At 38.6% G+C, this 25,865-nt stretch overlaps 1 protein-coding gene across 5 annotated transcripts in view; it reads left to right on the top strand.

Moving 5' to 3' along the window:
* Positions 1 to 25,194, top strand: part of LOC124640017 — a 154,404-nt gene extending 129,210 nt beyond the window's left edge. For 2 of the 5 annotated variants that reach the window (XM_047177593.1, XM_047177590.1), the window contains exons 3-26: positions 15,352 to 15,551; positions 16,211 to 16,312; positions 17,276 to 17,358; positions 17,786 to 17,863; positions 17,976 to 18,049; positions 18,126 to 18,190; positions 18,435 to 18,612; positions 19,228 to 19,364; positions 19,771 to 19,975; positions 20,057 to 20,221; positions 20,326 to 20,519; positions 20,629 to 20,974; positions 21,060 to 21,337; positions 21,443 to 21,591; positions 21,678 to 21,832; positions 21,909 to 22,109; positions 22,190 to 22,331; positions 22,405 to 22,559; positions 22,660 to 22,842; positions 22,916 to 23,042; positions 23,122 to 23,227; positions 23,313 to 23,428; positions 23,630 to 23,757; positions 23,839 to 25,194. In XM_047177593.1, the coding sequence (XP_047033549.1) occupies positions 15,352 to 15,551; positions 16,211 to 16,312; positions 17,276 to 17,358; positions 17,786 to 17,863; positions 17,976 to 18,049; positions 18,126 to 18,190; positions 18,435 to 18,612; positions 19,228 to 19,364; positions 19,771 to 19,975; positions 20,057 to 20,221; positions 20,326 to 20,519; positions 20,629 to 20,974; positions 21,060 to 21,337; positions 21,443 to 21,591; positions 21,678 to 21,832; positions 21,909 to 22,109; positions 22,190 to 22,331; positions 22,405 to 22,559; positions 22,660 to 22,842; positions 22,916 to 23,042; positions 23,122 to 23,227; positions 23,313 to 23,428; positions 23,630 to 23,757; positions 23,839 to 24,165 (3,894 nt within the window). In that variant the 3' untranslated portion in view covers positions 24,166 to 25,194. Of the gene's footprint in view, positions 1 to 15,351; positions 15,552 to 16,210; positions 16,313 to 17,275; positions 17,359 to 17,785; positions 17,864 to 17,975; positions 18,050 to 18,125; positions 18,191 to 18,434; positions 18,613 to 19,227; positions 19,365 to 19,770; positions 19,976 to 20,056; positions 20,222 to 20,325; positions 20,520 to 20,628; positions 20,975 to 21,059; positions 21,338 to 21,442; positions 21,592 to 21,677; positions 21,833 to 21,908; positions 22,110 to 22,189; positions 22,332 to 22,404; positions 22,560 to 22,659; positions 22,843 to 22,915; positions 23,043 to 23,121; positions 23,233 to 23,312; positions 23,429 to 23,629; positions 23,758 to 23,838 lie in introns of those variants that run through there. The other 3 variants (XM_047177592.1, XM_047177591.1, XR_006985518.1) reach the window with 3 other exon arrangements.
* The last annotated feature ends 671 nt before the right edge of the window (positions 25,195 to 25,865 follow it).

Below are 25,865 nucleotides of genomic sequence, written 5' to 3'. Positions count from 1 at the left end.
CAGCCGACAGGGCGAAGGTGAACTTACCGGAATATCCGCCGGTGATTAGCCGGTAATTATGCACAACGACCAGCGGACGTACGATATTAACATAAACACACACACACATAAGCTCAGCCATGAAACTAGGTTTTAATCTGTTGATTACTTCGTTATAACGCCACTTTATATATTGTGTTTCATGAAACTTTATGTGCCGAATAATGTACCTACGTATATTTTGCCTGAAATTGAATACTAGGAACCAATTAAAAGTATTATTTTACTAATTGGCGTACCTAGTATATGTTTTCAGAGGCTTCAGGAACCTGTTGTTTTTATTTCCTACCGGAAAAATTACACTGTAATGTGATAAAGGGCTCTTGAATACTAATTCCGAAGTACTTTATAGTCAACGTTTCGTGGAATTCTAAGAAATTTAATTACACAATGGTAAGTCGAGGTATTCACATTTTGCTTTTTGTGAAACAAACAGTTACTGAAGAACGGACGCGGAATTAATTAATGTGGAATTATTCAAGGGCTGGGAGAGGAAAGTTGAACAATTTATTTGCCTGTGTTCGATGTGGCCGCGCTCATTACAAGTTGGATTAGTGCGGCGGATGTACTTGTTGGTGTGTGTCGGCTCTTGTTCTAACATATTCTAATGTTCTGTTGGATTACATAAATGTTTATCGTGGTACGAGCTAATGCGCAAGTACCTAAATTGCTTTGAACTTGATTCACAAAGAAGGTATTTTTGTTAATATTCTAAGTAAACGAAAAGAGTTTGTTTGTTTTTTTTTTTTTCAGTTTTACCTAGTTAATTAAGAATGGCTATTAGTTTCATAAGCGTGTGCGCAGAACTTAGTTCCCACAGGATGGGTAACACCACTAGCAGAAGCTAGTTTTGAAATTAATCCCCTTCAAAACTCTGATTGCCCTTGACAGTTCGCATGGTTCACATAGAAATAAATGGCCGAAACTCTCCTATGAATACGGTCTAAAATTGAGCTGCATTACTGCTGAAAGCACGCAGCAGCGCTGCAGTGAAGCCTCACTTCCGATATCCACTACCGGCCTGCATTGTGGTCGCGACAATTTACTACAGCACATATTGTTCGACGTATATTCAGTATTTTCGCCATGTGAAAAGTTTCCGGCTATATCTACTAATTTATTATTGTTCTGGACAGGACATTGTCGTGTGAAATATTTTTAAGTTTGCCGTAAAAGCTGTGTAACTATCAAGTGTGAGTATCGATATTTTTTCCTCTTCACTAAGGAAGTACTATGGCAACGGTTTGTTTTTAGCTGCAGTTTTTAGAACTGAGGGTTTCAGGTTCCAAAAATAGAAATTCAAGCCGGTGGGTTTTTCATTTCCGAAACTTCGTTGTTATAATAATAATATGCGGCAATTTTTTTTTTCTTAAAATATCACGAAGAAACCCTTGCCTAGGAACGATTAATCTATCGAAAACAACTGTTTACACAATACGGCGCTTGGAGCCTGACTCATTGCTAGCTCATCAATTGTTTCGACATTCAAGTCCAGGCAACAGATCAGGCTTCCTCCTAATGCCTCCAGCTCTAATTACAGATGCCGAAATGCCCTGCATCGCGAGGATTACGCTGACGGCATGTCCCGACCACGCTGACACACGACTAATTTACGATGTCATAACTTACTCGCCGACACTACGGCTCTGACGTTGTTTTGCAATTTGTTGGTTAAAATGTAGTTTTTTTAAATCTTTTTGTCAGTACATTGTGTGAGTAACGAGTTTAGTCTGGGTTTTGTGCGTTAAAAGATAAGCTGTACTGGATGAAAATTTATATGTAACATCCAATGTACAAGGTATTTCTTTCTGTGGTATTTTGTTTAAGTACCTATCCATTTTCTTGCATTGGGCTTGTTTCATAAAACATCTTCACGTGCAGGTATGATTGTGTACAATTTTTGCAGGCACAAGTGTATACCTTGCCTAACTGCCAACCGTTTAATTCAGGAAGAGATCGCTCTTAGCAATAAGACTACCCACCACCCATTATGTCACCTACTTTAATTGTACCTAAAATAAAAAAATGTATAAAGCATATTATCTTTCTTACGTGTAAAGTCTCTTTGTTATAAAGTTAAAACACATTAATAACGTTATGTTCTTTCAGTATTTGAGTAACCCACTAAGTGTTTAATTTATAATGTTAATATTTAAAGCAAATTTTAATAAGGGAATTTTGGTAACATCTCCTGTTAATTATAAAGGGAGCGTTAAGCATATGTGTAAGTAATTAAGTAGCCGTGTAATGCGTGAAATTAACGCGGAAGTAATTAAATCATTACATACATGAGAAAGAAAATTAAAGGCATATATTTTGAAGGAAAATATTGGTATTTCCTTGTCAGTTTATAACATCGACCGTTTTGCTACAAAATGAATTATAATTATGACGAGTAAACATCAAAACATAATAGCGATCCAACAATAAAACCTAATCTTTGATGGATATAAAGTTACAAGTTCCCATATGTCAGTAACCTTATTTAGATAAACTTCAAAAGCAACTTTACAGTGATTGTCACAAGGTTGAATATTGAATGAAACATCTAGCAATAAAACTTTCTTAAGATCAACGTTCTGATCTTGGAAAAAGAACTTTATGTATCTGAGACGGTCGCCGCTATCCTACTGGCCAGTAAATGTATGTCAGAGAACAATAAACGAATCGGGAAATAAATAATAAAAGCTGAAACAATAAACACGACCGCTACATTGGAAATTATATATTTTATTTATGTATTTACTCTGCTTTTGTTCCCTTTGAGATGCAGGGAATTAATAAAATTATGAATTTATTACGTACTAGCTTCTGCCCGCGACTTCGTACGCGGATAAAGTCCCTTATGCCAGCGACTACGGGGTCAGCAAAATCAAAGATCTGAACCGTCTGATATTGAATTTTAAGGGCCCGTTGACTTGAAAACAACGGAATACGCATAGCCATTAGAAACGTTCCATATATTTAAATTTTGTACTTCAACGACAAAAGCAGAGCAGACTAAACAAAACGCTGAGAACTGAACCGCAAAAGACGTGACCATAGGAATAAAAGTAGTGATTCTAATTAGTCCGCATTTAGGTTGTGTGTGGCAAAAATATTACACGTATTAATACGTTAAAAAACATTAAATGTTACTGAGATAAGAAAGTCGTGATGACTTAGTGTAAGTCGTGGTGGTTTAGTGGCTAGAGAACCAATCTCTCAAGTATGAGCGTACGTCTTTGATTCCAGGTCTGGCAAGTACCTGCCAATGCAACTTTTCTAAGTTCGTATGTACTTTCTACGTATAAACTGTAGGTTCCGGCTGTCATTGAACATTCTTGGCAGTCGTTATGGGTAGTCAGATGCCAGTAAGTCTGACCAGTTTTACCAAGGGGTATTGGGTTGAGCGGGTAACTGGGTTGTGGAGCTTAGATAGGCAGTCGCTCCTTGCAAAACACTGGTACTCAGTTGCATCGTGACTGGAAGTCGACTCTAACATAATTGGGACAAAGGCTCTTGGGATAATAACGACAATAATAATGAGATATAAGCACCGCAGGATATCTGAGGCTGATGACGGGAGTAGCGACCCCGGTGGGCTATATATACTGAGTTCTCCAGGGAGAGTATACTGACCCCCATCTCCGGCCGGTCGGAGTGAACCATGACGGGGGTAGGTCTCACGCCTCTGGCTTGGCTTGGCCGTCCAGAGTGGAGTCGCTAGAGCAGGGTAAGTAGCCCTGCTTGGAGGATAGGTGCCTCGTGGTAAGTGACCCACAGGGAGCGCGTAATCTGCGTTTAAAATCCGCCGAGGTATCCTCACACTTCAGCCGCTCATATCCCAAGTAGTTTTCATCAACAGTTAGCAATGGTATAGCACAGAACCGGGGATTGACTTTTTTTTAACGACGTCCACCGGGGATTGTCCTCGGGTTCATTTCTATAGTGTATAAAGGAATAATCGTCGGTTTTGTTTCACCATTTCATTAAAGTTGTCTCAAAAGGGCTTCAGAGTGTTGGCTTCGGCCCCACGTTTGCCTCCCAAAAATTCGGAACTCTGTAGTCCCGAGGTCTGGAAGAGACATACAAAATAATGATGAGATATAACGCAACAAAGTCGGAGAGTGGGGGCTCGTGACGCTACGTCTAGGTATGTAAAATTTGTACTAAGCAGTGACTTAACACGAAATTCAAGTTATATCTTCGTTTTTATTTGTTTGTGAGAAGGAGAAAAGAAAAAATACGTGTCCATTATTTTAGGATTATCTAAAAGACGGACTAATTACTTTTTTTGATTCACCATACCTATTTCATAACATTCATTTCTATACATTTCAAGTGTAGTATTGCTCTTGAAGTTCCACATCAGGTGTTCCAGATCTTCGATGTATATACGTCAATAGAGAGTGCTTATCAGGTTGAACCACTTTTGCTAAAACGTCATATCTTTATATGCTATTGTCTAGCTGGGCTCCTGGAGTTCCACATCAGGTGTTTTAGATCTTCAATTTGTATAAGTCAATGGAAAGTGCTTATCAAATTGAACAACTTTTGCTAAAACGTCATACCTGTATATGGTACAGAGAAGCTGGGCTCTTGGGGTTCCACATCAGGTGTTCCAGATCTTAAAATTTATTATCTCAGCTGAAAATGCTCATCATATGAAACAATTTTTGTCATGGCATCATTTTTGTATCTCTTATAGTTTTGTTGGTCTGTTGGTGTTCTGCATCAGGTCTTCAAGTTTCGAAGATAAATTATAGCCTATATGTTGACCAGGCTTAATACTGATACAACACAGAAAAAATCATTGAAATCCGTTCAGTAGTTCCGAAGATTAGCGTGTACAAACAAACAGACATACAGACATACAGACATACAGACATACAGACATACAGACAGAATTTTTTTTTTGGATTTGTGCTCCATTACTGTTTCTAAACCCCACCCAATTATTATTTTTTAAATATATTCAATGTACAGACACAGGTTTTTTATAGATTTATTATATGTATAGATTTGTCACCAATTATGTTACCTACTCCATATTTAATACGATAAACGGACATTTACTTAATAATTTTAAATTAAATTGTATATTAAGTCGCCAATAATATGAACGTAAAAGTTTTAATATGTGTATTTTATTACTTATGAATTAATTACAAAACGGATTTCTACAAAACTTGTCAGCAATATGTTTAATTTAATATATCCAAATAATAAATAGGATATTTAAAAGTAATTCCCTCTGAACTCTGGTGGAAGCTGAAATACTTTATATGTATGCCTAGGTTAGAAAATGGTTTGTTTCGGATACTCAAACAGCAGTATCGCGCGCGGCCGAACAATAAATTGCTAAACTTAGTTGCAGCAGTGGCGCCCTCTTGAATAAATCTCACATATATTGTGTAAGCGTCCTCGACGTGCCACTTCAGAGCAATGAAAGTGAAACTCGCGTTTGATTATTGTGTGGCCGCCGGCCGACAACTGCAGAAATGAATATTAAGTATAAAGTTTTTAACGTCATTTTACGTACCTAACCACTAACCAGCTAGGTGGCTGCTTTACTTTGATAGTAACTATATCCTAGCGTTGAAGCAAACAGAACGAAAAAACTAACTGAGAAAACAAAGTACCTATAGCCATCCAATTTGTCAATTGTCTCGTAACGTAATTACTTCACAGATTCATTTATTCCTTCGCTTGCTAGTAACAAGGGTATTGTATTTTTGTGTTAAATGAATAATCTACATTGGTGTGCGAAAAATACGCCGTTACACGTGTAATAGTGCGTGCAGAGTCTTGTGTTCACACACACATGCAGACAGCACCCTAAGTCTATTAGTTTAGGATCCTCAACTAGCTCGGTAAATATGAACAATCTAATTACTAGAGGCACCGCGGTCATAATGAGATACAGCTCCGCAGAGGAAGATCAAAATAATAAAATCACAGCGAATCCACCGCTCGACCTACATTATAGCGAAATATGAAAAGAATTTTCTTGATTTTCAGACAGCTAATGAATTCTTATTTTTTATTTTTATGAGTAGTTTTCTTTTTTTTACAAGAATTTGAACTCTTCGAATTTGAACTCGGGTTTCATATATTGTTTATGCCGCAGGTAGGTATTTATTAGGACTTACTTGGAACATGTTATAAATATTAGCATGTCTCTACAAAAAAAAAAAAAAAAACATTTTTTGGGAGTTTTGTATAGCAATTAAATTGGCATTACTTAAAGTCACTGCTATATCTTTATTTACGTTTGAAACAAAATGGTAGCCAGTGTATGTGGTTATTACATTTCCCAACACAGTCCGAGTATTTATTTAGACTTAACCCTTACTTCAGAAACCGGCTGTAAGTTATTTAGGCTACAATACACCAAGTTTGGTAAACCCCAGCGCTCATTTTCATTTAATCGCATTAATATGGTGAAGAGCGTTTTATTTAACACTGTTTTAGCCATAAAACGCTTGCAACATTTTGTCCTGTGACCATAAACAAGCGGAGACTTATCCGGCCTCTAGAATAAATTAGGGACATAAAGTACACCGGCCGAGTCACAACGTAATGTTGAGTACTGAAAATACAAAAATTAATGTCATGATGTGACCACGGAAAGTTTAAATGTCTTAATAAATTATTCTACTAAATATTGTTGTGACTGAGTTATCAGGTTTAACCCTGTCCTGTGGAAACTACTTCTTTCAACTAGATAAAAAAATGAATGTATTTTATTTATAACTATCGAATTCCGTTGAAAGGGTAAGATAAGAAATATAAAACACATAGAAACTTTTATCTACTTTTACCTATCTGGTTTGTGAAGTAAGTATTTTTAGTTGCTACTTAAGTTATGTTTTAAGGAAAAGCAATTTATTCCTTAATCAAGGATAAGAAGCAGAACGATGACCTTTCGACCTACGTTCTAATCAGATTAATGGAAACAAATTCTTGAAGCTAATTTGAAAGTAGTATTAAGTAGAATCTGAGTTCTGTAATATGATTACCACATTGATTTACATGATAAAGAAAACGTGAAAAGATCAAAGATGCGAAAAATCTTACTACGAATATTTTCTTAATGAATAATAATTAACTAAATAATTAGCTTAAACGCGTAGCTTCACCCGCGTTCCGAGGGAATTTTCTCACATGTTCACTTCTGTGACAAGTGAACTATCTAACACTGATAATACATTTCAATTTCCTGAAATTATCACGCTAAAAATAAATAAACTTTTCAGCTTAATACTATTACTACATGTGGTCGAAGTAGTATGGCATTATTATGATACCGACTGCATAAATGGATCACAGACTGCAACAATATGACCACGCACGCTAATCGTTATCAAATGAGGAAAACCTCATTCATTTCCACTATTCAATCAGCTAATCGTATAATGTGGAGCTGTCCAGCTCAATTGCCGCCATAAATAAACCGTGTCTGTGGTTTCCATGACGAGGGTACATGTCATGGTCCACCCAATGTCGCAAGTAATTGAGTTATACGCGAGCAAAAACGACAAACTAGTTTAGTTCAGAATTTACGAATGTGCTCCCGATATGAGTGTTTGTGAATACGAATGAGTTTTTATGGTGTAACCACGGTTTGTGCTTTCATGTAAGTTTTAGGAAAAATATTGCGAACACAAGGTTGAATGTGCAAGAAATCAAGCAATTTTATTGTTGTGTTGAGCAATAAACGTGAGTCATTTATTTTTGAAAATAATCATTTTACCTATATACAGTCAGTCTACATTTAAGTTTTCTGCCACACGTTTGGGAGTCTTCAATGCAAAAGTACACTGCTCCACTATCGATTACTGTTATAAAGTAGACGAAACCAACTAAATAATGACCGTACGTGTACTTTAGCAAAATCGTTATCAATTATCTATACTAATCCGAGGTAATGCGGTGCCAACTGCCAAGCCATTCGTAAAATAACCAAAACAAAATTGGTTTCGGAAAAATAACTTCGCAAAATGATTCCTTAGAGCCAGCACTTAGCACGAATGATTTAGTTCTGTGGCGTCCATGTTTCACAGCGCTCTCCATTTGTTTCCATTCCAGACGGCAGCTGGTAAAGCGGCCATTTTTATTCAACCCACGATCTTTTACGTCATGTTTTTCTTTCCTTAGCATTACCTACCGGTTTTTGTTTAGGATATTTGTTTTTTAGGGTTACTGGTATTCTAGAGTATCTGTGTAGGTTATGGCTTGTCTCTTTTTCACTTGAGAAACGCAAGTTTTGTAACTGTAGGTACAGTTATCAACAAGAATTTAGGATGAAAGTATCTAGATGTTTTATGGTGTAGAAAATGTAACCAGATGTTTGTTTCAAAAAATAAATAAAGAACACGAAATAAAACACCAAAACACTTCACATTGGAACGGACATTTAGAAGTTCATAAACGTTTTCTAAACCAAGCTCAGATAATCTCACGTATCGTGTCTACGGCAGTATGTAAAACCTTCTCCCAAAGTGCAATGAGTAATCAGATTTTCAAAAGCCATTGAAATTCGCCAGATTGTTAGAAACATTTTTACCAATTTACGATTCCGAGCGCCGGATAAATATTCAGAGGATAAGGCACGAGCTCTCGCCACACTCAATGTTTGAGTAAAACGCTATTTGGCAGCGAGCAGTAAACATCACGATATACGACATACAGGCCTTTAATCAACCGATCTTGAGCCTTACTGCTTCAAATATAAAGTCCATTATATCATTTTAATTAATCAACCATCAGTTCCGAAACCGCACGAATGTTTCGGATGCAACCTTTTCCCGGATCTGACCCAAACCACATAACATTGAAGCTAGGAAAACTACATGTCATTCACAGAAATGTCCGTTATTTGACTTGCTTATTTATCGGTGAGATCTGAATGTGATGCGGCTCGATCTCATTTATATTGTGAAGTTTAATCAATGTAGCAAACTTTTGGTCACGTTCATTGACACACGCAAGTAGTTATCTGATCCAGAATATGAAGGTTTATTACATTTAAAAAATAGATTATTATCAATATCTTCCCATTTCTCTTTAATAGTAAAAAAAAATTAGATCTGAGGCCGTCGGTAGACCCATTTTTAAACAAAATTTGTCTTTACAGATCCACATAATAACCGTTTTAACTTTGAAACGACACCTAAAATTAATTTGAATTTTTCGTTGTTCCTCTAATGGCCGCTTACAGTAAACTTTTGTAAACAATGTTTGGAATTCTCAGCAAAGCTATCAGCAAGAATAAGTTTAATCTTGAGACGGTAGACCATTAGCAGTAATTGAAAATTATAGGAAAACTTCCAAATAACCATTATGTTATCAAAAGAACCGTTATCGCCCGAAACTGAAATCCCATGTAATGGGTTTCTGTAAGGATAATGACAACGTTTAGACCCGTTTTCAAAGTGGACCACTAAACAAGTTTACTCACGGCTAAATACACTTTAAATGCCATTCCATGTTTAACAATGGTTTCAAACTAAAAGAGACGGAATACTCTTAATTATATTCAAAGGGTGATTGAGTTCAATGAACGGAAATGAAGGTTTCCGTACCAAAGGCAAGTTGACCAATACTTGGACCACTACTGAAAGTAGTAAATAGTCAAATTGTATTTAGAATTTTATGATATCGTGAGCATCTAAATAATTTCACGACTTTTATTACATTTTTGTGCTAACAAATAATATTGTTGTGATTATGGAAAATCTCTATCCAATATCGCGGCCCTGATATAACTGCATCTTATTTCTATCGCTGAAGTAACGAACCGAACCTAGGAACAGATTGGATTTCCGTATTGCTCCGCAGTCAGCTCCCAGTTTCATTCACACTAATAATTTGCTTTGCTGAATGTCTACTCGACAGATGTACTTATTTTTTGTTACGGACGTTTGCGTTGTTGAAGTTCTGTAACTATTCAGAAATAAACTGGGTAAGTGAGGTGAGGTGTATTCAAAAGAGAAGATTTTTTATTGCTAAAGTTTGCTTGTTTCACGAACAACATTTCATTTTCAAGAGCAAATATTTTAATAAAACATTACAGAAAGTAGCTTATACAAACATCACAATCGACATAATATATAACACAATACCTATGTATAGGCTTCTCTTTATCCGGGAGAGTGAAATTATTCGCTCAGAGGGCAGACGAAACTGTGGCCAACAGCTTGTTATAAATAATTGTTCATACTAGCTTTCGGTTTCATACAGACTTTGAGTATTAGAACATTCTCCAGACATTGTTTTGTTGTTCATACTAGCTTTCAGGTTCGTACAGAAAAGTAGGTACTTTGAGTACTAGAACATTCTCTAGACACTGTTTCGTTATAACATGAACAACAAAGATCCTATGACTGTAACATGAGACCTTCCCACGTAGTTTTCAGTGAACTGGATAATAACAATGTCTTACGAATAATATTTAGCTAACCTTTATATTATTCCAAGTTTCATCAAGTTTCCATTTAGCGAAAGCCCTTTCATTTTAGGAATTTGTCTATGCCTACTGCCTGATAAATTAACTTTAGAAAATTCTAATTAAGCTCAGTAATTAGGACAGCGGTCGTTTAAGTTCAGAATACTCAATTCAGATATTTAAATACTTTAAAGTCTGACTTTTTATAAATGTAAATGAAAATTCTAGTTTTCTCTTGTTTATCTGTATTTTACCGAGTCACTTTAAAATTACGTATACTAATTGAAGTTTTTTTGATAATTGAATTCAATTGTGATCGTTTTTTCAATCAAGCACAAAATCGACCAACGAATTAACATGCCAATTACAGCGCTTCTTTCATTGTTAGTCGATAATCGTTTGTGAGTCGATCCCTGTTCTCATCTCGCGTAGTGCACTCGATATTACTGTTTTGACATTCAGATTAGAGATCGCGAGCCGCGGTCTGTTTGTCTGTAACACTCGACACTATTAGTGAGTGAGCTCCTGAATAGCGCACTTCCTTAGATAAGTGAAACTTGGAGTGGCGTTAAATAATAGTGGTCTTTAATATAAACCAAGATTATTAATTAAATGTAAAATACTAAGCTTATTTAGTAAATACCCAATAATTCCGAGGATGCTGAAATTTGGTATATAAATATCAAACATTGTATCAATGAATAATCTGTAACTTTTCGTAGGAATAATCTGAAACGATGTAATCTTTTTCATTGCACTTTATTTGATCCATGATATTGCAATAGATACTTTAAAAAAATATGTTTGTATAATAGAGTTAGCTATAAAATATTACTTATGTTCAATGAAATCCAATATACAAATCGATAATCTCCGGACTTTACTACAGACGTGTGCGTAGCACTCGTAGCACTCGTAGCATTTCGTAGCAATATGTGGCGTAGCGCGTAATATTGTAGCATGACGTAACTTAGATACGCGCACATTTGAATATTTATCCGACTGAATACAAATCGATTATATTATGTATGTCACAAAAATATAGCACTCCAAGGAATTGCTGAAAGTACCCTCCGAACAAAAGTAATTTAATGCTTACGTGGTATGTTACGCATAACAGGTTCAGAAAAAATAATTAGCTATAGTGTTACAATTTATATTTTTATTGAAGGCATCTGTTTATAACTTGTGCTTGGAAACCTAAATTTCTAGTTAATGGATCAAAGACAAGCATAATTTGCATATGATTATACATTCTGGGGTCTGATATGATTATGGTGTATAAACGTGCTGCGGGATTCCGGTATTAATATTCTGAAAGCTGCTTAAGTTCTCCAACATAATGCGCAGTTAGTAACTCTGTTGCGTAGTAACACGTTTAAGTCTTCTGGCCCTCGTGCAGTAAATAGGCAGCAAGGTCAGGTTTAAAATCTGCAAACCAAAAAGTTATTTTTTTCATAAATAGATACCTGCCTTATTTCAATAGTCTTGCTTTAATTTACAAGAAAATAAATGGCAGGCTGTATTGGCTACAAGATAATTTATCTATTCGTACTAATTAACAACATGGATGATGAATAGACATAAGAAAACAAAAATAGGCGATGTGAGTGGATATTAGCTAGAGCCAATATCTGATTAGAGCTTTGAACACTCGCCAAGTTACTACAACCATATCTACAAAGCTAAAGACATTCAAAGCCCGAACTCATTCGTATGACGGACCACGGACGGACCAGACAAACATATTTCACTTTGAAATATGTCCGCAACGTTTGAATGTCCAATCAAGTGCAGTCGCTCTACTGAGCGATTGGCGGACACCTTAGATCATTAGACTTACCGGACTGTCCATGAGCACAAATCTGTGTAACAAAAGGTCTGCCAATTTACAAGTGGGATGCCGGACAATATATCAAATAGTTCTAACACAGGCATTATCTGCTTAAAAGGAGGCGCCATTACAAACAAACTGTATCATTTTATGGTTATGTTTTTTTTTTTAATAGTAAAACTCATATTCATTTTTTTTATTACTCCGTTATGCACACACACGACAAAATTGACAATCACATGCATGAATTTGAAGCATGAATTTGACGCACATACGAGTATGACCTTTGGAGTCGTAGGTACTTTGATAGCATCTCCGGTTGTCTAAATGCTCTAGGCAGACACACATCAACGGATGCTGTTTGTCAACCATCTATCCTGTGTGACGTCACAGTTGCAGATATGTCATATCTTTGATTGCTGCATTGAGGCTGTTCGTCAGAGAATAATTTGGTTTTTAGTCGAAAAAGCGTCGGTTCAGACAGAAATAATGCCAATTTGTAACCGAACGAGTGTACTCGTATCTAGCGGTAAAAGAAGGATTTATTGCTGGCACGATAAAGAATACAGATAAACTTTACTAGCTTACTCACTTGTGTGTTTGCCTTCAGTATACTCACTTAAATAAGCACAAATACCACATGACAAAGATAAGTTGGTTACATACATGTAGTACATGAAAAATCGTTAGCTCATATTGCTCATCCAATATAACACTTACTGAGCCAACCTATATTAAATTAGCCAATCAATCAACACAAAACAAGTACGGTTAGAAAAACAATAAACAAGAGAAAACCCTTACAGAATTAAACCAACCGGAGCCCCCTTACGATATTACCTTACTTTCTTCTTTGACAATATGCAAGTTTATGCGTGTGTTGTAATATCACTTTTTGTTGAGTTGCTACCCACCGTGTAAATAGAACCTTTTCACGTAGAGACTTAACCTCGCAGTGGTTCCTGTTAGTGACATGCTCTAAGCGAAACCAGGTCAGATAATTTTGCCACCAAATTGATTGGTATCAAATAAACAAAGAATATATTTATTTATTTACCTACGTGAGAGCGTCGGAAATGTGATGAACGAAGTATAAGTAATTACCTTGATAAGAAGAAGGTAGAATCGTAATAAATGAAGCGAATGATGTTTGCTTTATGTATTTCTAATAATGAATTATTGTTTTTATTGAAGGAAAATATAGAAAGAAAAATAAAAGGACAACGTTTTAGGAACTGCGATATACTATTAATTCTTGCACTAAAATTATAATCAGTTTATTTCTGTCTTCCTACATAATCAGTTATGTAAACTTGCATAGAAGATTATCATTAAAAGTTTTAAGGAACTTTATAATCTTATCATTGTAATCTCATTGAAGCTCGGAAGCGTTATGGTTTCGGGCACAGATAAGCCGATTTTGAGTTGGAATTTTCCAAACAAAGGTTTTGCCTTACTCGTGCCAATATTATGGTATGATTTATCAAGCTGACCACAACAGCACCGCAGACTATTTGAACTTCCTTTCCTTTCTGTTAAATGGAGCTGATTACCGCGGATTATTAAGATAAATACAACGTTTGAGGTCAGAAAGGCTCGTTACCTTTATTTCAGTTTGTGAGTAGGATTAGATAAGCAACGCGAAGTTCTTCCTAGTTCATGGTTTGTTTTTGACGCAGATTCAATGTTTATTTATTTTAATAGTAAAGCAAATATTATTTCTGTGAGATTCACTAATTGGAAAGTCGGTCACTGGTCAGATGTTACAATTTTACTAAATGAACCCATTATCCAACAAAGTTTTATTCGGGTTTAAGTTGAGTAGTTTTTTAAATGAAAACAAGTAATAAAAAACTATGAACTTTGCAATATAAATGCTTATAAATATATAGCTGTGAAAATGGTTCACTGCGAGAACTTGTGAATATTGTAGCACACTCGTTTATAAAACTCATCTCCACAATAAGTGACTTTTATTGCACTCAAATAAAATGCGAAAATTTCAACACCAACTTCTGCAATTTAAATGCAAATTTAAGCCCGTGGGAAATATTACTTGAATTGTGTGCAGTGATAAAAAGAATGGGTTATGGCCGTTAAGAAAATTATGAAGACTCATAATTATGCCCATTTACGTTTATTCCAATAATTTTTAACTAAGAAGTATATACTTAACGTTGAAAAGAAAGGAATTAGAGTAAAACACGTGCAACGTATAAGTAACTAAGTTAAACTTAAACTGAGCGATGTAACTCTAATTTCATATATGTAGGTAAGACTATCAAATAGGACTCATTGTAAATCACACATGTTATCTTATTACCTCATACGTAAATCCCACTATCAAGCACTAGGCAACCAAGGCAATTCAACCTCTGATGCAGCTCAGCGCTTATTGTTATAGCCTGCAGTTCTCACTCGCTGCAGGCGAATGCAGATTATACTGCAATCCGTTTGCATACAGCTTAGTAATTAACATGATTACTTTATTGTATGTATTTTTGATGGATATTCCTATGTACCTGACCTCAACATATAGTTGAAAAAAGGCTAGGCAGATGCTGATATTAATGAGAAAGAATATATATTTTTTTTCCTTTTACAAACTTGCGTTGTGCATTATTCCCGTGATGTTCCAGTCTCATTATTTCGCCGACAATGCTTACAAGTGCAAAAGAGAAAAAATATAATTTTACCCGTCTGGAAAGTTGCCAAATCCAATATCGTATAAAATATAGTTCGTAGTTCCAGTTCCCCTTGTAAACGTCACTGGGAAACGGCTGATCTTAAAAAAATGTCGCGACAAATGACAGACGTTTTTGAAATACTCCTCTTTATTTCATTCGAATTTCTTTATTTAATTCTTGTAAGCTCATAAGAATTCAGCTGATCCCATTAAAGTTATCGGATAATATTTATGGACGTAAAAGTTCGTAATTCAGAAGCTCGCCTCTATTTTTTTTCTAATCTACTCAGCTGATACGCTAAATCTTGTTACCTACTGAACTAAATCGTAGCAGTAGATTATAAGTCCACTTGTTTCCAGGTGCAGAGTCCAGTGCTGGTGGTGGAGCTGAACCTGAACCGAGTGGAGGGCACGCAGCTGCGGGCGCTGGGCCTGCTGGCGGTGTACGGGTTCAACGTGACGTACGAGGTGCGCGCGCCGACGCGCCCGCCCGGACCCACGTCATGCAGCGCCATCGAGTGCAGGCTGCTCGGACACTGCTACGCGCGACAAGATTACCAGTAAGATTTTTTTTAATCTATCTATGCTAATCTTTATTCTTCTCATCTTACCTGTATTATAATAAATGGGAAATTCGTTTTTGTTTCTTTGTTTAAAGAATTACTGAGCCGATTTGAAAAAGTGTACCTTTATATGAGGCATTTTAATTAAACAATACATTTTTCAAAACATACTTCTGCTAATCACGCAGTTTTCACAGTAATGTAACTCAGAAAAAATATGTGTGTTAATACGCATATTTTTACTAGAAATTCTGTTCACGAAGCCGATAAGGCGTGTAATTTATGCGAGCAAAAACAAAACGCATTTTATATAGTCGATGATTCGCTTGATACACTCGCTGGCAAAATACAGTGAACGTCATTCATGTTTTACGAACACTTGATATTTACGGGGAAACATGTCCGCGGGGGATTTCCCACAAAAAATATTCCTGTTTACGAGATTATGCACGAGTTCATCCGCGTTGAATAGTAGCTTACGGCTGAGTTACGCTAAGTTTCTATGTATACGATAAAGTTTTGCCGCGGATCTTTTTCTGATACCCGATCTCTCTGTGTGTCCAAATTTTATCTGATTCAATTGAACCGCTTTCAAAGTGACAGCAAAATAAACAAACAAACAAGTAAACTTCCGTAATATTATTTGTGTCTCGCAGGGAGTTCTTCTGCTCGTGCTTCGAGGGCTACTCGGGCGCGGACTGCGGCGTGGGCCCGCGCTGCCCCAGCACCAACTTGTGCAAGAACGGCGGCACCTGCAGGTAAGGAGTTATTTAACTTGTGTGATATATTATTTCTGTTTAGTTATTTATTGCATATAGGATTTATCCATCGTTTTCTGACAGTAGTTTTTTACTTCGAAGTGGCTTCTTGGGAAATAAATTATATTTTTGGCTGTGATGCACAAAAAAGTTTCTTCTGGTGTTCCGGCCAAGTAAACAGCTGGAAATTGCGAGCGAACATTTAAAAAACAATCCGCGAAATTGCAACCTTTGTGCTTGAACACTCACTATATTAGCAGTAAACAAAAAAAAAATAGTGAAATCTCGCCATAATGTTACTTACCTACTAACAAGTAAATACAAATATAAGTAGTATAATATTCATACCTAAGAGAATTTCTAACATCTTATCATATGAAAAATATCTATAGGTATATAGTCCTGGTTTTTATTCGCAGAGACGAAGTCCCATCTGCATGTAAGGGTCCCATTTAGCGTTTGAAACAATTCCCCTTTTTGCTTTGTGTATCCTGTATTTCGTTGGATGTTTCTCTTATAGCAAAAACGGGTGAAGACAAAAGAACATCGCCATAGCCTAAAGTTAACGTTGTTTTGTTATATAATGAGATCTTTCAGGGGCATGCGACTGTTTTAGAAGCAGCTCTTGTCATTTGTTCTGTTCTAAATAAATAGCAGTATAAGACACGAAAAAACATTGGTACTCAATTTCAATCTTCATCTAATTAAACTCTGTAAAAAAGACTACGTCGATGATGACGAGTTGAGATAATAACTTAACATAATTTATCAACTTTAAGCATATGTATATTTTAGAGTAATTTTCTCTGCCTGGCGTTTTCCCAACTATGTTGGTATCGGCTTCTAGACTGGGTGCAGCTTGGTACCAGTGCCTATACAGAGCGATTGCCTATCTGAACTTCTTTTTTAAACTAAATATTTCTCAAAAAAACGTCAATAATAACAGAAGTGTATTGCCTACAGACAGATGGGTCCAGCCGCAGTGAGCTGTATCTGCGCGCCGGGGTACACGGGCGATCTGTGCGAGGCGCAACTAGCGCCACCTGGTGAGATGTTCTTTGTTATCACAATTATCATTACTTGCATTACCATTCCTAGCTATTAGAGCCCCTAAACTCACTGCAGACTTGGTTGAAGTTTATTTTGAAAGTAATCATGAATCCAGTCAAGCTTATTCATCGAGCAGATACTAATTGATTGTTGTAAATACCGATTCATGGGCCCGATCAAATTATCGGCCAATAAATAATTTGTATAGTGTGCTCTCTCCACTACAACGGCTTCAAGTTTATATTTTACCAACCCCTAATTCTCGCAATAAAAACAATGGTTGCATGATTTTTGAGATTACCGTATATTCGTATGTTTCTAGTTACCTATAGAATATGTTGATAATATGACTAATGTTTTACTAATAACTAGTAAATACCTAATGTTAAGTAGTAGTCATTGAAAATAATTATGTTGGTCTAGAATGCGGCATAGAAGAATGTGCAGAGGTTTGCAAAGATGGCACTGCATGTGACTGCAACCCAAAAGATACGGACTTTGGTAAGTACATACATTTTTACATATTTCATATAAGTACATTTATTTTGTTGTTTGTCTTGTATTGTTTGCGATGAAAAAGTGACGTTAATAATTTAATCACGTTTTTACACAGCTTCAGCTAAATTCGAAACTGGACTGCAGGTAGTGGGCCAAGTTGAAAACATATCACAAGAAATTGTTAAAGAGGTATTTCAGACTTTAATGTAACTGGAGAATTTTTCGTGTATAAGAAACAATTTTTTTATATGTTTTATACTTTCAGTTAACAACGTATCTAAGAGCATCCAATATAACGCTGGAGGATGAAATAGAAATTCTTAATATTAGGTAAGAGCTACTTTACTATTTCATTTTTGTCCTAACTGTGCTAGAGAGACGCTAAGTACTTAAAAGACTGATATAATTGATAATGGGCCTTCAGAGACCTTGAAGATGTCATACCTATCTTGTCTCGAATCCACTTGTAAAACACGACTGTAAATTGCCGATATTGAGACATTTACCTTTCAATTTCTATTGCTGCGTATTGTGTATTGGTATGTATAGTGCCATATAGGTAACTCTATCACAGTTCAGAGGCGGCGGGTGGGGCGCGCACGGCCCGGGTGCGTGTGTGGGGCGCACGGCGCGAGGCGGGGGCCCTGCGTGCGGCCCTGGCGCGCCTCGCCGCCTCGCGCAGCCGTGCGCACGCGCTGCGCATCCTGCCCACTGCACACCACGTGGAAATGCAACCCGCGCTTAGCTTGCACGTGAGTTTAACATATTCAGCCTTAAAAACATCAGAGAAGCGGGAAATATTGCTTAGAATGCTTAGGTATAATTAGATGAGACACGAATAAATTAGCCCATTGAACAATAAACGGTTTTCTCCTCTCAATTTTGTTATGAAGGCAGCAAGAGCAGAAAAGTTATGTATGTCCAACACACTTATGCATGTACACTGTATATACACAATGTTGTTAGTAAAATGACTTATGTATGACGGACAGTTAGTTTGAACACAATCAACATTTTTACTTCGTTACGGCAAATCCCCCCTATCGTTCATTTAATTACATGAAACAACGCAGCGTTTATCGCGATCTGGCGCGGGTCCAGCACACACGCCGCCAGATAGCACTCGTTAACCTGGCTCAACACTCTGCGTATTACGCGCATTGTTAGAGACCTAATGCCATTGTAGACTGCAATATAATAAATCCTATGTGACATTACACTCTTCAATATTGTGTTTTGGTAAACGTGCACTGAACCTATTCCTCGTAGTGTTTTCTTAATTGAACTGTTTAATAGTTCGGCGTAAGGGACTAACTAGAAACTGAGGAAAAGAGCAAGCCTGTACATTGTACTTTAATAACTTGCAGACTTTGGTAGTGAACCAGCGACCAGAACTATGGGAAGGCTCAGAGTTCATACTGACATGTATGGCGTACGGATCTCCCAACATTGCCTTCACGTGGTACAAAGACGGTGTCAAGATCAATTTTAATGGCACAACGAGGTAAGTAGAAATTTCGGTTTACTTAAGTTTTTCGTCTACAAATTCTGAAATATAAAACTGTATGTATCTCTCTGAATTTTACCTCGTCGGAATGTAAAATGTTTCATGTATTTTTTTTAAACGTACAACGCAAGCAGAAATTCTGCACGAATACTAACAGTCTGGAGCCTCGACGAGTTAACGAGCTTCTGTAGTAAAGGCACCTAACAGGCACCCGTCCAATTAACAGAGGGCTGTTATTTAACCGCAACGATTAATCGAAAAGTTTCAAACGCTCTCGCTTTCTGCTGGAGTTATTTTAAACTGTTTAAAGAAGTGAATTGCTGTTTGGAAGTTAAAGCCAGATAAAACGTAGGTGAATAAAAAAATATAAATTTAAGATCTGTAGTATAAGAAATTTTTTCAGAGATATTTGGACGCGCACAGTTTCAGAAGATGCACTAGGTCGTCGCATGTCTGTGTTGGGCGTATCAGAAGCAAAACGACTTGACGGTGGCAAGTGGTCCTGTGCAGCAGACGACGCTGGCAGGAGACGCTGTAGAGCGTTGAGACTGACGGTGTTGAGACCGCCTGATATACGACTTGTACCTTCTACGATAACTGTCCATAAAGTGAGTCAGATTGGCTTCTTGGAAGTTGGTTCTTTAAAAAAATATATAACAAAGAGATTTAACCAATTTGAATTTCCATAGGGTGATAATGTGAGTATCACGTGTCTGGCGGGAGCTGGCCGGGTACACGGCGTGCTCGGGTTCAGTTGGGCGAGGGAGAGGACGCTACTGCCGATGGTACCTGGGAAAGAGGTCTGGGAGGATCTGTACCCTGCGGGAAGCGTTCTCAAACTTTACAATGTGCAAGTACGTCCTCTTATTAAGAAACAAATGTGAACTTCTTGTGACTCGCCATTCTCCCAAAATATGTAAAAGTTTAGTTTTTAAATCACAGTTTACTGTTTGCATAGAAATCCAGCGAGTTTCGATGTCAAGTATCATCAGTGGCCGGCACCAACGCTAAAGGTGTGACCATGTGGGCCCTAGGAGCTGATGACGTAGCGTGTGAGAGTGACGCCTCCCACGGTCTACGCTGGCCGAAGACTGCTCCTGGTGCACATGCGACTGCCTCCTGTCCGCCGGGCCATAGCGGGGAGACTACCAGGTATACTATGATATCTATCAACTCGGATAGCCATTGGTTTGGCATTCGAAGATACGTTTTTGGAATTATGTACTTGCATTTGTTTGATGTTGTTATAAATTTCACTTAGGTTTTGTGAACCAAAGACGGGTCAGCAGGGTGTTAAGTGGATGCTGCCAGACTTCTCCGGCTGTGTTGCTGAATCGCTGAGGGATATTTATGAACAGTTTACCCTGATATCATTGGGGTACTCCTGGGGAGCGGTATCGCACGTGTCGCGGCAGTATGGCTCCGTGCTGCGGTCTCTACCCACACACCCGGGTGAGGGCCAGCCTCCCCTCACACATGCATCTCACATGCTGCAGTACCTCCTGTCGACTGCAGCTCAACCTGCCGACCGGTACCACAGCGCCGAACATCTGCTCAACATCTACGACACCTTGCTCAAACACCCCGATGCTTTTTTGGATGAAGAGGTTTGTTTTTCTTTGACTTGGTTAGAAATGTAAGATTCAGGATTTAAGAAGAGAAGGAAATTTCACTGCAATGAATTTTTTTTAGAAAATCTTCGATCTCCAAAAAGCTGTGGTAGATACAGCTGGCATGAGAAGTGACTTAGACAAGCGCTACCAAGAGTTCACAGTCAAAACTAAATCCGTACATGACGACAACGCGGCACACTTTGAGCTGCAGCCAGCTCCAGTTAGAAGTGAGGAGTGGGTCGTGACGTCAGCAGGAGTTGAGCTGGCGGCAGCCTCTGGAAACGCTTCCGTAGTGACCGTGCTTTACCATAACCTAGGAGCAAGGTTACCGTCCTTGAGAAGATACGTAGAGTACAAGTAAGGGTTTCATTCATCCAGTTATTGTTTGATTTGATTTTTATTATGTTTATATTTTTTTTAATTTTATACATTTTTTATTTTCTTCCATCTCGGTGGTTGTAGCAGCACCTCTTCCAGGTCTGGCCGAGCGACAGAGTACACGGTAGCATCGCAACAAGTGCAAGTATCAGTGAGTGGCGCGGGAGTCGACGCTTCGCTTCCTCATACTGTGACACTGCTGTTCGCGCATTCCAAAAACTACAGTGCTATTGGTGAGCAAAACCATAATCCCATTCAAATAGTACAAGAGGGGTTCTTCAACGTAGGTGATAGCCGTAATATGTCTGTTCCCTGTTAGCGTCTCAGCTAGCATGCGGCGTTCGGTCGCGATCGTCACCACGCGTGTGGAGCATGCAGGCGTGCGAGGTGCGCGTGCCTGAACACACGCACGTCGCGTGCCGCTGCCGGGGCCTCGCCACCATCGCACTCTTCACTGTCGACAGGGAGACACTCGTGAGTACGGAGCCTAAACACCATCCATTGGATTCAAAACGAGGCATTCAATGACCACATAATAATGCTTCCTCAGACAGACTCAGAAAAAGATCTTCGAGGAATAGTGAAAGTCACAGTGAGCCTGGGAGGTGCAATGTGTCTTGTTGCGGCATTACTGCAGCTCCTCAGTCTGGTGGCTGGTAGCAAGGCCAGGCTGCCCATACTGCTCAAAGCCGCTACTGCTGCCACTCATTCCGCAGCTGTGTTGGCTCTCCTGGAGTGCGACACGCGGCAGGTATATGAGCGATAACATGCTAATTTGAATAGTAATTAGATGGTGTGCGATAAAAACTCAGACTATTTACTTGTCATTAGTCGGCGTGTCCCGGGCCGCTGGGATGGGTATGCGCAGCGTGCTGGTGTGCGGGTTGTGCAGCGCTGTGTGCGCAGCCACTGCTCCTGCATGCTGAACTGGCTGCCTCGGCTACACGCGCGCCCTCTGTCGGTTTGCTGGCGGGTACGTAGAGGCATATACATACTTTGGACAACACTGCCAAGCGTGTTGTTATACTCACGTGATCTGATTGCAGGCGTGTGCACGCTGTGCTGGCTGACAGCGCGACTATGGGGTGGTGCACCACTGCAGCTCGGCGCAGCTGCTAACGCCGTGTGTGGCGCGGGCGCCGCACTACTGGCCGCGCTCACCCTTTGCCTTGCTCTCTGTGCTGCCAGGACGTTACGAACGGTATTAAAGCTCTGTTAATTTACTATATCATGTAGTTCCTTGCTAAGTATACATTCTCCAGGTCGAATGATTTCTACTATAATTTGTTTTTCCACGTCAGGTGACACACAAGCTACCCCCCGATAGACGCTCGTACGTGCGGGAGCGCGCACGTGTTGTGCGGCACACATTAGTGTTACTATTCACAACGTCAGCAACACAGGCGGCTGGGGTTGCGTACGCGCAGCCGGGCGAGAGGACCATGCCTCACGTCACCGCACTGTCAGTTGCTGCTCTCGCCAACGTAAGTCTTACAACATCTGTAGGTAGACACGCTATTAGGAAAGCAGATCCATAACGTATTCTTGCTCCTTCAGGGCATAGCAATGCTGATATGCTACGTGATCTGTGATGAAGAGTGTCTGCATGCCGCGAGACGGCTACTCACACTCTCCTCCCACAACGAGTGGCACGAGTCACCGGAGGGAGACACCTCGCTTAGTTGTAAGTATTTATACAGTCCCTAGATATAAACCTCATATTATCACTTTTATTTCTTTTACGGTAATCTGCTGTTTTATAGTGTACATAAAGCAAGGACGTGAGGTGGAGTGCTCTTCATCCCACGTGTCACCAGCTAACACATACTGGCGAGCGCCTCCGCTGGAGGCTGCCAGCACAATGCACAGGTTAGGTACTATGCCACTTCATTATACTACTGGAATTAGTTTTTAATGAACATGGACTAGGTTTGATGAGTACGTTCACCCGCAGGCGCGAGTCAAGCGGCGCGTGCGTGGCGGACATAGTGCGCTGCGTGGAGTACAAGCAGGCGCTGCTGTCGCCGCGTGCCGTGGACTCGCGCGCGCTCTGCGATCTCATACCCACCGGTCGGTACTGTTGTGTTCTTGTATGTTGATGGTTTTGTAGAGGCAGTATAGTATGACACTACATTGTTAGTGTATAAATAGTACAAATGATAGTTTTCTGTGTAGGGTGACTGAAAGAATGACAGTGATTAGATGTAGCTTCTTCTCAGCAGAAGAAAATCTGAAGATATATTGAATGATATTGATAATGACTTTCATCAGGTGGTGCAAGTGTGTGTGCACCCACACAGTCGCACGTGTCACACGTTTGTGTGGAACTGCGCGTACTGCCCGCGTCACCGCCAGTGCCGCGTGCGCAGGCATACAGCGACAGTAGTGACACGCCGAAGGTAATCATCACATATTCTATTAGGAAACAATATTCCTGTTAGATTGCGTTTATCCATCTACAGCACTGTGTATATCTCCAGGAAAGCTGCACAATGTGCTCACAGTCGAGTCCTGATGTGTCGGTACCAGCACCAGCACCAGCTCGACCAATCAAGAGCTGCCTCAAGAAGCGCTCCTCGCAGCTGTCATGGAGCAGCTCGCTGCCGTCCATCCACCGGGAATGTGACGACGACAACCAATCACACACACAGCTAGTCAACACACACTCCCCTACGACTACCCACACATACACACCCACAGACAAAGTGCTCAACAAGATATCACACGACCTGGACTTCTTGTTGAACAGGACGCCGAGCCGCGCCGCCGACGCATGCGCACAACGCATAGAGGAGGCGCCCACTTAGTAGTGCGCGCGCGTATAGCTGTAAGGTAACTTGTACGTACTTGTGGGAACAGGGAGTAAATGTACATATTGTATTAGTAGTACAGACTGTATAGATAAATTAATTATAGAAGTAAGATGTTTTTTAATATTTTGAAATTATATCGTAAATAACAATGTAAATACGGATGTGTTTGTTCGTTGAATAAGTGTATTCGCTGAAATGGCTGAATGGTGATAGAAAAGACCCCAGAGAACTTTCGGTAGATAGCAAATAAAATCCTTAAGCGTATACTCGAGTGAAACACCGGAAAGCAGCCAGTTGCTGCACAAATAAAAAGGTACCTAATATTTGCAGCGTCTGTAGTATTAAACTTTTCTGAACAAGTTCATTGTAAAATATTAGTTAAATTGAATAAAATTAACTTTTGTTACAAATAAATGATCAAAATATCGAGACAAACGTGTGATATAATTTTGGAGCGAATGATAATTATGTGATACGTTAATGTAAATAGTTAGATAATAATGTTTTGAGAAAAGACTAAAAATGTTGTTTCAGTATGATGACAAATGAGTCCAAAGGTGTACGCACATTTATCCGAGCTGAACGCGCTGTACAAATTGAAGTCAATGAAGTACGAACGAAAATATATGCATTTCTAATTCCTTTACTCCAGTTATCAGCATTGTCAGACACACAGAATTTTATGTTGTCATTGCGATTGGAAGCGGGCAAGAGAGCAAGGATTTATATGATTCCATGCAAAGAAATTTGGCTGGAATAAATGCGCGTACACCTTTATACTGCTACAACTAGAAATATTTAATTTGTTCGTAACTAGAGTACCTAACACGAAACATTACAGTAATATTAATATGTTATTGATAAATGTTATAAATTATATGACGCCACATTTCGTAAAGACAAAGACCAAATTATTTACCAATTTCGCTGAACTGACAGTATTATGTTTTTTTGTAATTATTTGAGTAGCGATGATGATGAAATGATTAATTTAAGTTTTAATATATTTTTGTATATTTGAAATGTTTTGTTTTATTTGTGTAATAAAATCTCTTGAATTACCCATGTCTTTGTATTAGATGGTATCAATGTATAACGCAAGTAACTTGCTTTCTAATGTGAGATTCAAACTCCACAGTGCGAAAGGTAAGTAGTGAACAAGTTCTACACTCATGCACTGACTATAAATTTCATCGGCCGATACCTTTTCAACAAACTTACATTAGACATAGGACCGACAAATTGTACCTTCTTGAAATGGTTTTTTCTGACCTAACTGCCTAGCAGGTCAGTACACTAAACAGGATAAATATTATTTTATCCAATGTGAAACTATTCAGATAGGCAGTCGTTTCTTGTAAAGCACTGGTACTCAGCTGAATCCGGTTAGACTGGAAGCCGACCCCAACATAGTTGGGAAAAAGGCTCGGAGGATGATGATCCAATGTGAAACTTTTGTTAACGTATGTGCATGTATATGTTCTTTAATTTGAAAAAATGTGCACTAGTTATAAAAATATGGACTGTAGGTACTGTACCTCTGTCGACAAGTTTCTAGGTACCTACTGAATACAATGTTTCTCTACAATACCTGGATATAAGAGACTAGCATTACATTGACGGCCTTTACACACCCTTTAAGGTTTGGGAATACAAGGGGTATTTGATGAGTAAAAAACAAAGGTAAAGTAATT

The sequence above is a fragment of the Helicoverpa zea genome, chromosome 20, assembly GCF_022581195.2.
Source record: "Helicoverpa zea isolate HzStark_Cry1AcR chromosome 20, ilHelZeax1.1, whole genome shotgun sequence".
NCBI classification, from domain to species: Eukaryota; Metazoa; Arthropoda; class Insecta; order Lepidoptera; family Noctuidae; genus Helicoverpa; species Helicoverpa zea.
This window is presented reverse-complemented; position numbering and strand designations above follow the sequence as displayed.